A 12816-nucleotide genomic window follows, 5' to 3' on the forward strand; every position below is an offset into this window, starting at 1 on the left:
GGGAAATGGGGTGTTATTGTTTAATAGTTACAGAGTTTAAGCTTTATTAGATGAAAAGGGTCCTAGATGGATGGTAGTGATGGTAGCATCCCATTATGAGTTTATTTATTACCATTGAAATGTGCACTTAAAAATGGTTAGGATGGTGAATTATGTTGTGTATTTTACCACGTTAAAAATATTGGGGGGAAAAAGATCCGGGTTCCCAAAATGAATTGATTTAATTTTGGCCATAAGCAAAAAAACTTGCTATTTTAGTTTGGGAAACATGTCAGGAGTAAATGTATGGTAGACTCAGATTTTTCATGACATTGAATAGTTAAAAGGCCTTTATTCTTGTTTTTGAAGATAGCAGAGATCTGACACTCTGAATTGGAAACTACCGATTTGACCACTCAATTTTTCAGTTCCTGGGGAAGGAGGGAGTGTTCACTGAGAATAACACATTTTAGAGTAGATTGGTCCACTGGGAGGCCTCATAGACGAGGATAAAGACCTAAGCTTTGGGATTCCCCTGCACTAGCATCACCACTGATTTGTGGGGTCACCTTAGGCAAGTTGTTTAACATCTGAGCCCCCAATTTTTCATCTGTAAATGGGGTGGTAGTGATAACCCATGGAAACTCTTGGACTAGCACCTAGCACTTAGTAAGCATTCAGTAAATGCTAGCTCTTATTAAATTTTATGGTTATGCATTACATCAAACAGTAGCGATAATACAGAACCTCGAGGCTTCCTGGGTGACAGAAATGAGATGGAGCAAGGTGTAAGCACTCCACAGATATGTTTTTGCTTCTTTTCTCTCTGGTATCAAGCAGGACAGGGGATGCCAATAGTGAGTGTTCTCTGACTGCTTGGTGGATACCTAATGGCACCCCTCTTACTGTCTTCATAAGCTGCAGGCGTATAAAGTGACACTTCCTGCCATTCCCCAAGTGGCTTTGGAAACATCATGGTTAGTGATATTAAAAGCTACTCAGCTCTCAGTGTGTTGAAGTGACCTTTACACATGGTGTCAAGAGAGCTGTCCATGGGGCCAGCACGGTGTCTGCTTCATATGCTTCATATGCTTGTCAGTAAAACAGTTCTGGGGTACTCAGGTCTTTGGGCTCCTTCGTTTTGTGATAGAGCTGATTTTCCCTTTCGATGACCTCCGGCCTCTGAAGTGAGATATTTAACATCATTTGTTTCTCCCAACCACAAAAGAAGAATTGTCTGTGTGTCTGATTGGCCCATGGTTAACATGGAAGGCTGCCTGGAAGGGGAGCAGGATGCTGATGCTGTCTTGGACCATGACTTGTTGAGGTCATACATGTCAGTCTTTAGCCAGCTGTGGCTAGCCCAGAGCAGTGGAGCTCAAAGAATCACCTCGGAGTCGGCTGGAGCCACTAGAACATCTCTTTTAAGTGCATGCTCTCTTCCTTGTCCTTTTCTCCTCGCAGCCGTATGACTCAAATGCTACTCAGGTAGTATTCTCTGTAATTTATACCCTTGCTTGTGGTGTGATTATTGCTGAATTGTTCGTGTTGGTCTTCGGAGGGTGGAACCTTGAGGAATATCTAAGGGAACCAAAGCTGTACTTTGGAAAAAGAATGTATTAAATTCCTTTGAGTTATTAAGTATGCATCATATGGTTCAGCCATTTGACCCACAATCTCTGCTTTTTTTTCTCCCCAGCACTGGCTTGAACCTAACAAGTCCATCTCCAAGCAAATGAAATGTAAGTGTCAAGATGTGGGTTCACGTTTGCTACAAAATGTCCAAAGGTAGATTCTGTTTCTTGACGAGTTTCTCCTGCCAGGGAAGATATGGCTGGAATTGAAGATCTGCGGGTGGGTGGGTGGGTGGGCGGTGGGGGGGGGTGCTTCTCTCTTCCAGAGAGAGCTGTGTGACTTCTCTCTTATTTGCTAGTCTGGATCCTACTTTCAGTCACTATTCCTATAGCCTTCTGTGTTTCTCCCTCTTCCCACCATTTTACCTTCAAATTCCATGTTCTAACAGGTGGAATGGCATTAGATGGCTAAATATCTGTTCAACATAATCATTATGTATCTGGTTCCTTCTGATTGTAGGGGTTGCTAGTAAATGGTTCAGGGTGGGAGGTGTGTTCTTGGGGGCAGAGATGAAAAAAGCAGATATATTTTGAAACTAAAATCTTGCTGGTAACTTTACTGAAGTGTGTATTATACCTTTCCACACCTCAAACTCCCTGATATAAATATATATATATATTTTTTTGCATAATTGCTTTCAAGCTCTGGTATTCTGACCTGCCTTTTAAAATTTATTTATTATTTTTTATGAGCTCTTGGAGAAGTCAGCTGGGAAATCTCTTTCTAGAATACCTGGTCATCCACTTGGGGCATTGTGATGGGGGTGTTGACTGATTGTCCTGGAGGCTCGATGTTTTGTTCTGGTCACCCATGCCAGGCTATAGTCAACCTGCTTTTATTTATGGTTTGGAGGAGGGCTTCTGAAATGCAACTCAGAAATTCATTGCCTGCCTTGAAATCCCTTTATCTCTCCACGCCAACTTTCCCAGGGCTCTGAAATGTAGGTGATAGATCAGTTTCTCGTCAGAGATTAGGTTAGCACATATTATGTCATAAGTCAGCGGATTCTTTTGTTTTTCCAAATATAAAGAACTTATTCCGGGCAGGGTTTTTAAGTGGGAGAAGAAAGAAAGTGAACATGGATGGGACGCTAGCAACCGACATTTCCTTAACTCTTCCTTCTCCCTTGCTTTCTCTCTCTCTTCTCCTCCCTTCCTCATCTGCCCCTCCTCATTTCTCCCCCTTCCCTCTCCATGTCTCAAGAGAAAACTCTGTCTGGCCAGTGCAGAAAAGATGGCTACACAGCCAGATGATAGCTAACACCCATGGCCGCTGGGGCGATGGGTGCTGCAGGGAGGTGGCAGTGAAGATGTGTAGGGTGAAAACAAGGCCAGCAGTGTGCGTGGGAAGTCTGGAGAGGCCAGGCTGTTGGGGCGAGGCTGGAATAGGGACAAGCATCTCATAATAAGTAACAGGACAAGAGGTATCAGGAAGCTCTGTGTAGAATGACATGCAAAATAGTGAGAGTGAACTAACATGTCTGATCAAAACAAAGCAGATGTCTAGCTTTTATCCCTTAACTACCAAGTTTTGATATTTTTGTTTACATATTTAAAAATGTTTAGACAATTTTCCAGTCAGTTTATTTATAGTAAATGGTTCTTTGAGTTTGGTTTTTAAATATCGTGAAATATTTTCCTTAGGCCACACACAATTTTGAAATGTAAATCTATTTCTAAAGTAAGATGTATTTCAACACTTAGTGGAAGAAAAATATAAAAATTTGTGAAGAATTTGCCCCTTAAGTGCTTTGTCTCTATAATTAATAAGTCTGAACCACCAACTCAAAATTTACAGTGTTTATAAAACTGGTGTAAATATTGACATGTGACTACTGGCCAATTTCAATTAATGACAAATGGAATCTGAATCTGGAAAAAAGGATTGTGTGAAATTTAATTTCTAAACCAGACATGGTGACTCACTGATTCTAGGAACTGGCAAAGGTCTTACTTGTCACTCAGTCCCCCTGTTGTATTGTTAAGGACTTTAGTCAACCAAATTTATGTAATTTTCTCAAGATTACAAGCATAGCTTTGTTGTGGATGATGTCTTTTAGTATCAAGAATTTTTGTGTTCTTATATATTTGTGCTGGAAACATTAACTTTAATATAAATTAGGAAAAAATTAAATCAGAACTTACATATTGTTAACTCAGAGGACCTGGGTCCAATTCCTGGGACTCATCCATGAATTTGTCAAAAGGATCTAGTGGCAGAACCCTGGACAGCCACCTGCTTGGGTGTGGGCATGCCTTTTATACTCTGCCTTTAAATAGGCAGCGAGGGCATAATTCCTCGGAGGAATGGTTTCTCCCATTCCCATCTAACTCACCAGCGATGGCTGATCCTTACAAGGCCCTGACCTTGTAAGATCCCTCTGATTATGGGTGTTCCCAGGAATGGTGTTTCCCAGCGTTGGCTGAAGTCAGCTGTTCTGATTAATACACTCTGTATAAGACATTATCGTTTCTTACTAGTAATTTAAAAAATCACTTTTAAATATGATTTTGAATTTTCTAACATTTAAGAAAAGTTTAAAATATTTTTTTTTCTCCTTCTCATCTCTCCAAGCTCACCCCAAAGAAATAACTATTGTTAACAATATTTTACATATCTTTCTGGGATTTTTTTAGGTTTATGTAAGCTCCCCTAACATATATAATGCCTTTTATAGAAAAAAACCTTGTTATTTTTTTCAAATAATTTTAGAGATTTTTCTATATCAGCAGTAGATGACTGATCTCATTTTAAAAATGGCTTTCCGATAATTATATGCATATGTGTAATCTATTAATGGACAAGGTTGTTTCTAGTCTTTTGTTATGTTATAATAAACATACTTGAATGTACATTCTCGCATCTGTACATCTGTACTAGAAATTCCTAGAAGTGGAATTATATCAAAAGGTATACACATTTTACATTACTTTGGTAGTAAATGTCCATCCAAAGAGCTTATAATAATTTACTCCCACTAATGTTATGTGAGAGTGCTTGTTTTCCCCAAGTCTTGTTGAAAATAGGTATAATCAAACTTATTTTCACGATGAGTTTTTCCTCATTTCCCATCCCCGGAAGGGCATCATGAGGCAGGGGAGGCAGCGAGAGTGACATCTCTCTCGTGTGCAGTCCTGAGTCCTCCCCTGGCATGTCTCATGTGATTTGGTCTTTGGTTGTTGGCCTCTTTCCCCACTCATCCTCTCTGGATGTATCTAGTCCCACCAGCCTTTGAGGGCACAGCGGCATGTTCTCTGAGGCTATGGTTCCTGCTGTGGTCTTGTCCAGTGAGTCTAGAGAGGCTGCCCTCCTGTGGTCCCCACTCCAGGTGTCTTCACTGGTTAACTCCCCGCACTCTATACTCATGACTGGGACAGGCAGATACGACTCAGCCTCTTCCATGCCCTGCTTCAGACTCAGGGAAACTTATGTACTCTAGCTAAGGCTCCCTCTCTGCTTAAACACACCCACTCCCATTTCTTCAGTATTCTTCAAAGTTCCAAACAGAACACTTTCCCTAAACACCTCTGAAATCTGTTTGTCTTGCCCCTACACCTCGCTCTGTTCAGCCAAGGCCAGGGTGCTGAGGGATGCTGGATTCCTTCTCAGAGGTCCAGATAGTGTCTTAAACTTGGTGTTGTCCTCTCTGGATCTCTCCACACTCTCTACCTGCCTTCTTTCCCTGCCACATGCCCACTAATAGATTTTGTCTTTGGTTTATATACTAGGTTTATATCCTAAAACAATTGCTCTCTTATATACAAATGGTAACTTTCTAAACTATAATGGAAAAATACTCTTATTTATAAATAGCAACAACAAACTAAAAGATAAATTTTTTCTAAATAAATGTAACAAGAAATGGGCAAGATCTGTATAAATAAAACTGAAAAATATTATTGTGGAGTTGCTGTAGAATAGGTAAAAGATCTCAATAAATGGGACTTCTCATGTTTCTAGTTAATACTAGAATACAAATTAATATATACATTTTAAAATCAAAATTTCAGTGAGATTCTTGATGGCATGTAACAAACTAATTCAAAGGCTCATTTGCAAAAGAAAATGCTCTAGACTAGCCAGTAAATATGTAAATATGTTATCTATGAGATAACCAATCAAGGCCTAAGAGCTATAATAATTAAAAGAGGCCTCATGATAGACACATAGAGAAATTAAGATAGACTCAGGACTAGGATAAGAACCAGTGGAACCAAAAGATCCCAAACTGACCCATTATTTATGAGAATATGGGTTACGATGAAGATTGTATTTCATATCAGAGATAGAAAGATATATTATTCAAGGCATGGTTTTTGGACTGCCTTTTCACTTGGGAAAGAAAAACTAAAGACATACTTTACACCATGCATGAGATTAATTCCAGATGAATTCAAAAGCCCAGTATATTTAACAACCTATAGAAATTATAGGTAAAAATTTAAAAGTATTTTTGTTAAATTATGGAGTAGGACAGGGCTTCCTAAGGAAAACCTAAGACTCAGAAGCAACAAAGCAAAACCTGATGAGTTTGTGTAAAAATTAAACTTTTGTACCAGGATTTTTGATTTGTTCACTGCACAGAGTAGACTCTCAGTAGATATTTGTTGCATTAATAACTATAAAAAATTATGAAGTTAAAACACAAGCAAATAATGAGAAGAGCATTTGCCAAATATAAAGCAGGTAGTAGTATGCAGAATATATAAAGTATAATGCTATAAACCCAAAGGTAAACAACTCAATGGAAAAATGTGAAAAGACAAATAAGAATGAATATAATTGGCCAATAAACTCAAGTAGATGCTCAATATCATTAGTAACAAGGAAAATGCAAATTAAAAGTAGATATTTTTGTTTATTATACTGAGAAAATTTTAAATATTGATAACATCTAGTTGATGAGGATGAGGGTAACACTTCTGGTAAGAGTTTATAAATGATTGAAGCCATTCGAAAGGGAAATTTGGCTATATCTTTAAAAATTGAAAAATGCCTATATCTTTTGATCCAACAAGGTAATATCTATGAATCTATCTAAAGCAACATTTTTTCTAGCATAGGTATATATTTGGCTAGGATGACCATTGCAACATTGTTTATAACACTGAAAACTGGAAGTAATATAAAGCCCAGAAATTTTGGCAAGCCTAAATAAATTATGCTGAACACATGCAGTCATCAAAGGGAATGAAGGCAGGCATATATTATGGACACTGAAAATTTACTAGATATATTGTAGAGTTAAAAACAAGTAAAAATGATCCATTTATATAAAAATAGATTATTTCATATAAATAGAAGAAGGGCTACAAAGATGTGTATTAACTGTAGTTATCTCTAGGGAAGAGTAGGGTAGAGGGAAGTGAAGATCTCACATTTTATTATATATAGTTATGTTTACTCAGGTATTTTATTTTACAATGAGAATATTTTCGTATGGTAATAAAAAAGAGAAAATAGGAGAAAGCTTTATACAAAAATCAAGAATGAGATAGAGGAAATTAGAAAAGGGAGGAAGGAATCAGAGTGTATTATGTATCAAGCATGTACTTTAAAAATAGAGACCTAGATGAAAGAAAGCCTGCTTACTCTTTCAAAGAAGCACCTGCTCAATCCTGGCTGGTGCCTGACTAACTAGCTCAGCAGGGTAGTTAAGATCTTCTTGCTCTATTTACCAGGCACTGTGCTGCTGCCAAGCACCCCAAAGGGACAGGGGTGCTTGGAAATGGCTTCTGCATTCAAATCAAGGTGAGGAGGATCCCAGCCTCTTCATTCACAGTGTGACTCAGCCATGACAGCAACGTTGAGTGAAGTTGCTCGCTGATATCTGTAGTGTTCCCTCCCCGAAGTTATGATGGCTCTTCCTGGAAGTCTGTAATTTCTGTCTCTGATGATGATATTTACGTGGCATTCCTTAGCTTTACAGCACCTCTTCGGGCTAATTTAATGAACAGTCCCCTTGCTACTAAATGATTTTGTCAATGGGAACATACCTTCTGTAGGAGAGGGAGAAAAAGGGAGAAAGAGATTTTGCTCTGGTTTGAGGAACCAAAGGAGAAAATCCACAGGTCCAATATTCATTCATGAGGCAAGTTTGGATGTCTGATTCCCAGCTTCGTTCTTCTGATTACTCCCTTTGCTGAGTATATTAGTTTCCTAATGCCGCTGAAACAAGGGATAGATAGCTTAAAACAATAGAAATTTATTTTCTTATGGTTCTGGAGGCTAAAAGTTCCAAAACAAGGTGTCAGCAGGGCCATGCTCCTTCTGAAGGCTCTAGGGGAGAATCTTTCCTTTTCTCTTCTAGCTGTTTTTTTCTCTTGGTCAAAACATTTTGCTATAAACAATTTACATATTTGTGGAGGGGAAAATCCATTGGATTCAAATTACTTTCTCTAGCCGTATTTCCACCTCTCTATTTTAAAGCAAACACCTTAATTTTCTAGCACCTTGCACCTTTAAATACTTTTATTGAGGCATTATTGACATAACTTTATTAGTTTCAGGTATACAACATAATGTTTTGATATTTGTGTATATTGTAAATGATCATTATAATAAGTCTAGTTACCATTTGTCACCATACATACTTAAACAATTTTTTCTTGCGATGAAAACTTTTAAGACCTATTCCCTTAGCAACCTTCAAATCTGCAATACAGGATTATTAACTATAGTTGCCATACTGTACATTACATGTCCAGGACTTATTATCTTGTAACTGGAAATAAGTACCTTTTGACCCCTTCACCCATTTTGCCCAGCTCCCACCCCCTGCCTCTGGCAACCACCAATCTGTTCTCTGAATCTATGAGCCCCCCCCCGCCCCTTTTTTTAGATTCCACATGTAAATGAGATATAAATGAGATCATACAGTATTTGTCTTTTTCTGTCTGACTTAATTCACTTAGCATAATGTCTTTAAGATCCATCCATGTTGTTGCAAATGGCGAGATTTCATCCTTTTTATGGCTGGATAATCCCTTGTTTGTATATATCACACTTTCTTTATTCATTCTGTCTATTCATCCATTGGCGAACACTTCGGTTGTTACCATGTCTTGGCTATTATAAATAATGCAGTGAACATGGGGGTGCATACATCTTTTTGAGTTAGTGTTTTTATTTTCTTCTGATAAATACCCAGAACTGGAATTGCTAGATCACGTGATAGTTTTAGTTTTAATACTTTGAGGACCCTCCATACTGTTTTCCATAGTGGCTGCACCAATTTACATCCCATGAACAGTGCATATGGGTTTCCTTTTCTCCACGTCCTTGCCAACACTTGTTATTTCTCTTTTCTAGCTCTAGGTGTTGCTGGCCATCCTCGGCTTGTAGGTGCATGACTCCAGTCTCTGCCATTTTCACATGACCTTCTTCTCACGTTTCTCTGTGTCCCAAGTTTTCTTCTCCTTTCTCCTGTAGATATCAGTCATTGGATTTAGGGAAAACCCTAACCCAGTATGACTTCATCTTAATTTTATCTGTAAAGACCGTATTATCCAATAGGGTTACATTCTGAAGTTTTAGGTAGACATAGATTTTTCCAGGACACTACCCGGTCCATTGCACTGAGCGCCCCCATTTAGATAGATCTCCCATACATACCCTTTAGTACTTCTGTTTACTCTTTGAGCGACCTTCATGCTTTTGTTTTGTGGATTATTTTTCTCCTTTCTGTATGTAGGCTTTTTTGTTAAACTTGATCATATGCCTCTGACAGTGAAGCTTTACACATTTCTCCAAATATCCAGTGACAGTAACCCTATCACTGACATATTGGGGCAGCCTGTCCCATCCTCATACACTTGTCTAATTATATTCCACGTATTCAGTTAGGAAGATTTCTGCACCTGGTCCATGGCATAAAACAAGGCTATGCATCAGTTTGTAATAAATGCTTGTTTCCTTTTAGGGAGATGGTGGAGGAAGTTCAATGGTCATGTTCTTCAAAGCGAAAAACAGCTGAGCAAAACCCAATATGTAAACCAATAACTCTAAGTCTCCAAGTGCTGTGGTTTAGTTTGGGCTAATTTTGCTCTTTTTCATTTTCATTTTAATACTTCTTTCCAGTTTTAGAAGCTGGTTTCTCTTATTCTAGTGATAGCTCAGTAGGTTTGACTAGGTATCTCTTTTGCTCCCAGGTTCAATTGTCCCATCAAAAATTACCATGTTTGATCCTTCTTTCAAAAGTTCTATGCAATTCAGTCCTGTAGATGGTTTCTACTTGATGTTTTTTTTTTTTTAAATATTTTTTAGTATGGAAAAAATAATAAAAATAATGAAAAAGACTTAATTTTATAACATACAATTCTAAATGATGTACGCATTTGATAAGTCACAGATTTCTAATTTTTAACCTTCTCCTTACTGGTTAGTGGTGACATCAATGTCATTTTGATTGGGTATAGTGGTGGGTACTTGGACTTCTGGGAGGACCCAACTCCTCCTCGTTGGAAGGATGGAATGTGATGGGTAGTGGAGAAAGCAGAAGGCAAAAGCATCTCCTGGCAGAAGGCTTGATATCACTGTGTGGTAATTCCAGGCTGTCTTCTGCCTTCAGGAGTGTCCATGTTGTTTCATAATGGGCCAGCCACATAATTCAAAACTACTTGTGTGTTGACGGCATAAATATCTGAATGACAACCATGATGGGCCAGGAGATTCTGTGCTTGGTAAATGAGTAGAGGAGGTGATTCAAATATGGGTCAACCAGGTAGAAAAACTATTCATATTCATATCTGTTTCCCATTGGTTGGAAATACTTATAATGCTTCATTTTTGGGATATAATTTTATGGTATAAAGTCTCAATACCTACTTACATAAGTAATTGAATTTAGCTGTTATAATTACTATTGCTAGTTGATTTACACCTACCAACATGACTCCTGAGGCGCCAGTTAATTAATTACACAACATCCATAGTACGCAGGGAAATTGATCTTTTGCCTTTGGTTCCCTGTACTTTTGCTAACTTAGACCCAGGTAGCAAAGCTATTTTATAGAAGCAGGACTGCCAAATATCTCTTCATATATATTCCTATTTTATCCCCATTCTTTCCTGAGAAATGAAAGTTTTCCCTGTTACCCTTCAAACCAAGATATAGGGCTAGGTCAAGGTAAAGGGTTCTATCTCATCCATGTCAGTTTCTTCTTCGACCCCTTGAGTAATAATAACTCCTACGGGTTGGGTACTTAGGTCTTAGGCAGTCTGCTGCATGTTTTACATGATTAATTCATATCATCAAGGTCTCTACATCAGGGGTCAGTAACCCATGGACCCTGGGCCAAACCCAACCTGCCTTCTGGTTTTGTATGGTCTGCAAGCTAGGAATAGGTTCCATTTTTAAATGGTTGGGAAAAGAAGCAAAAGATAATATTTAGTGACATGTGAAAGTTATGTGAAGTTCAGATTTTAGTGTTTTATGGGAACATGGCCATGCCTGTTTGTTTACATCCTGTCTGTGGTTGCTTTCACACTGCAACAGCTGAGTGGAGTATTTGAGACAGAGACATTGTGGCCCACAGAGTCAAAAATATTTATTCACTGGCCCCTTACAGAGAAGTTTTGTTGATTCCTATTCTAAGTTGTTGGTTCCAATATTATCCTCATATTACATGAGAAAATGGAAGCTAAGAGTTTTAAGTTTGGCCATAGCAATTTGCCCAAATGATGAACTTAAAATTAGATGTTTCAGACACAAGACCCCTGTTGGATCTTTTCCTGAATAGTTTAGGCAGGAGGAGAACTTTAAGAACAAGTATTTGCGAGGTAGTTGCTCAGCAATCCAGTGTCCTGAAGAGAATTCTTAGAATGTGACTTCACTTAATGCATGCATGTGTGGGCGCATCCATGTGTGTGGTTAAAGTATAGGAGGGATCTGTAACAGGAGGATCAATTAAATACAATTTTTAAAACACCATCTTTGCTTCAAATGTAGTGGCAACACAGTGCCAGTAACATCTTGGAGGCTGCCGGTTGTCATTCAGTAAAAGAGCGATGGGGAGATTATCACTGCTGTTGATGCTGTTGATAGTAACAGTTGTTGCTGAATAATAATCATTTCTAACTAGGGGAGCAGTCCTTACGAGAACAGTTCCCTGTGGCTGGATCATTTGAACCTATTTGAAGAGTTATAATTCACTGAATGAGCGAGGAATGCTCTGCTCTTTCGGTGCCTAAGTGTCATTTTGCACATGTGCAGAGTTTGTGCACTTGAGTGGTTTTGTCATTGAAGGCAGCATAGATAAACTCATCAGCCTCACTGTGTGTGCCATACACACAACAAAGAAGAAGGGGTGTGTCCCTCAGTTCTCATTTTAAAGCCACCCCCTGCAAAGATACAGGAAAGACGCTGTTCATTTGGTTAGAAATAAAAAGATGTAAGTTGAAAAGGCCAGGAGCCCCTGATTCCTACTTGGGCTCCTTTGCAAAGTAAGCATCTTATATGCAGGGTGTTTGTGGTCCTTTCTGCAACACCAGAACACCTGTAATATTTCTGCAGAGTCTGAAAGTCTGACCAACTGGTCACATTTTTTTTCCAAAAGAGTTCCAGAGGAGGGAAGCACAAGAAAGACATATTCCAGGTATAGGAATCTCTCTAACATCTGTGGGAGCCACGGACCCTGTTTCAACTACTGTTTAAAGGAGTTTGAGATAAATTTTTCATAGCTGTCAACCCGAATGTATATGAGAAAGATCATGAGTTTATATGTATATTCCAAAAGTTATGTTTTTTGTTTTTCTATAGTTCTTTACAGTGATTAGAGGAAGACATCTATGTGATTAGAGGAAGACATCTATATTTTAATAAAAGCTGCTAAGTGATAGATAATTCACTCACCAAAAAGTCCTTTTTGTTTCTACAAAGATTTGAGAGTGGTTGTTGGTTAAAAATAAAGTATCCCCACTGCCATTTTTACCTGGGAGCCTGCTCACCTAGTTGTTTTGCATCCCCATCCTCATTTCTGGGCAAGGTCTCAAAGTGGAGACGAGAAAGTCTGTCTCTGCTTTATAGACGGCTGTTCCTCTCCCCATGTGCTCGCTGTTAACAAACTACCCAAGTGATTCTAGCCCAGGATCTGCTGATGCAAAAAGGGGCCACCGAGCTGTCCCGTGGAGACACTTGGCCTCCCCAGCCCTGTCTGACAGGTAAGGGAGGGCTGTGAGAGAGGAGTCCTGCTGTTCTCTATG

General features: G+C 38.7%; 1 protein-coding gene across 6 annotated transcripts in view; it reads left to right on the top strand.

Moving 5' to 3' along the window:
* The window catches only part of FRMD3 (FERM domain containing 3), a 274804-nt gene that overhangs the window by 164595 nt on the left and 97393 nt on the right, over window positions 1-12816 (top strand). For all 6 annotated transcript variants that reach the window (XM_036218191.1, XM_036218188.1, XM_036218185.1 and 3 more), the window contains exon 3: window positions 1679-1721. In XM_036218191.1, coding sequence (XP_036074084.1) covers window positions 1715-1721 — 7 coding nt within the window. In that variant the 5' untranslated portion in view covers window positions 1679-1714. The remainder of the gene's footprint in view (window positions 1-1678; window positions 1722-12816) is intronic.

This window comes from Rousettus aegyptiacus, unplaced genomic scaffold (assembly GCF_014176215.1).
Source record: "Rousettus aegyptiacus isolate mRouAeg1 unplaced genomic scaffold, mRouAeg1.p scaffold_m13_p_3, whole genome shotgun sequence".
Classification (NCBI taxonomy): domain Eukaryota; kingdom Metazoa; phylum Chordata; class Mammalia; order Chiroptera; family Pteropodidae; genus Rousettus; species Rousettus aegyptiacus.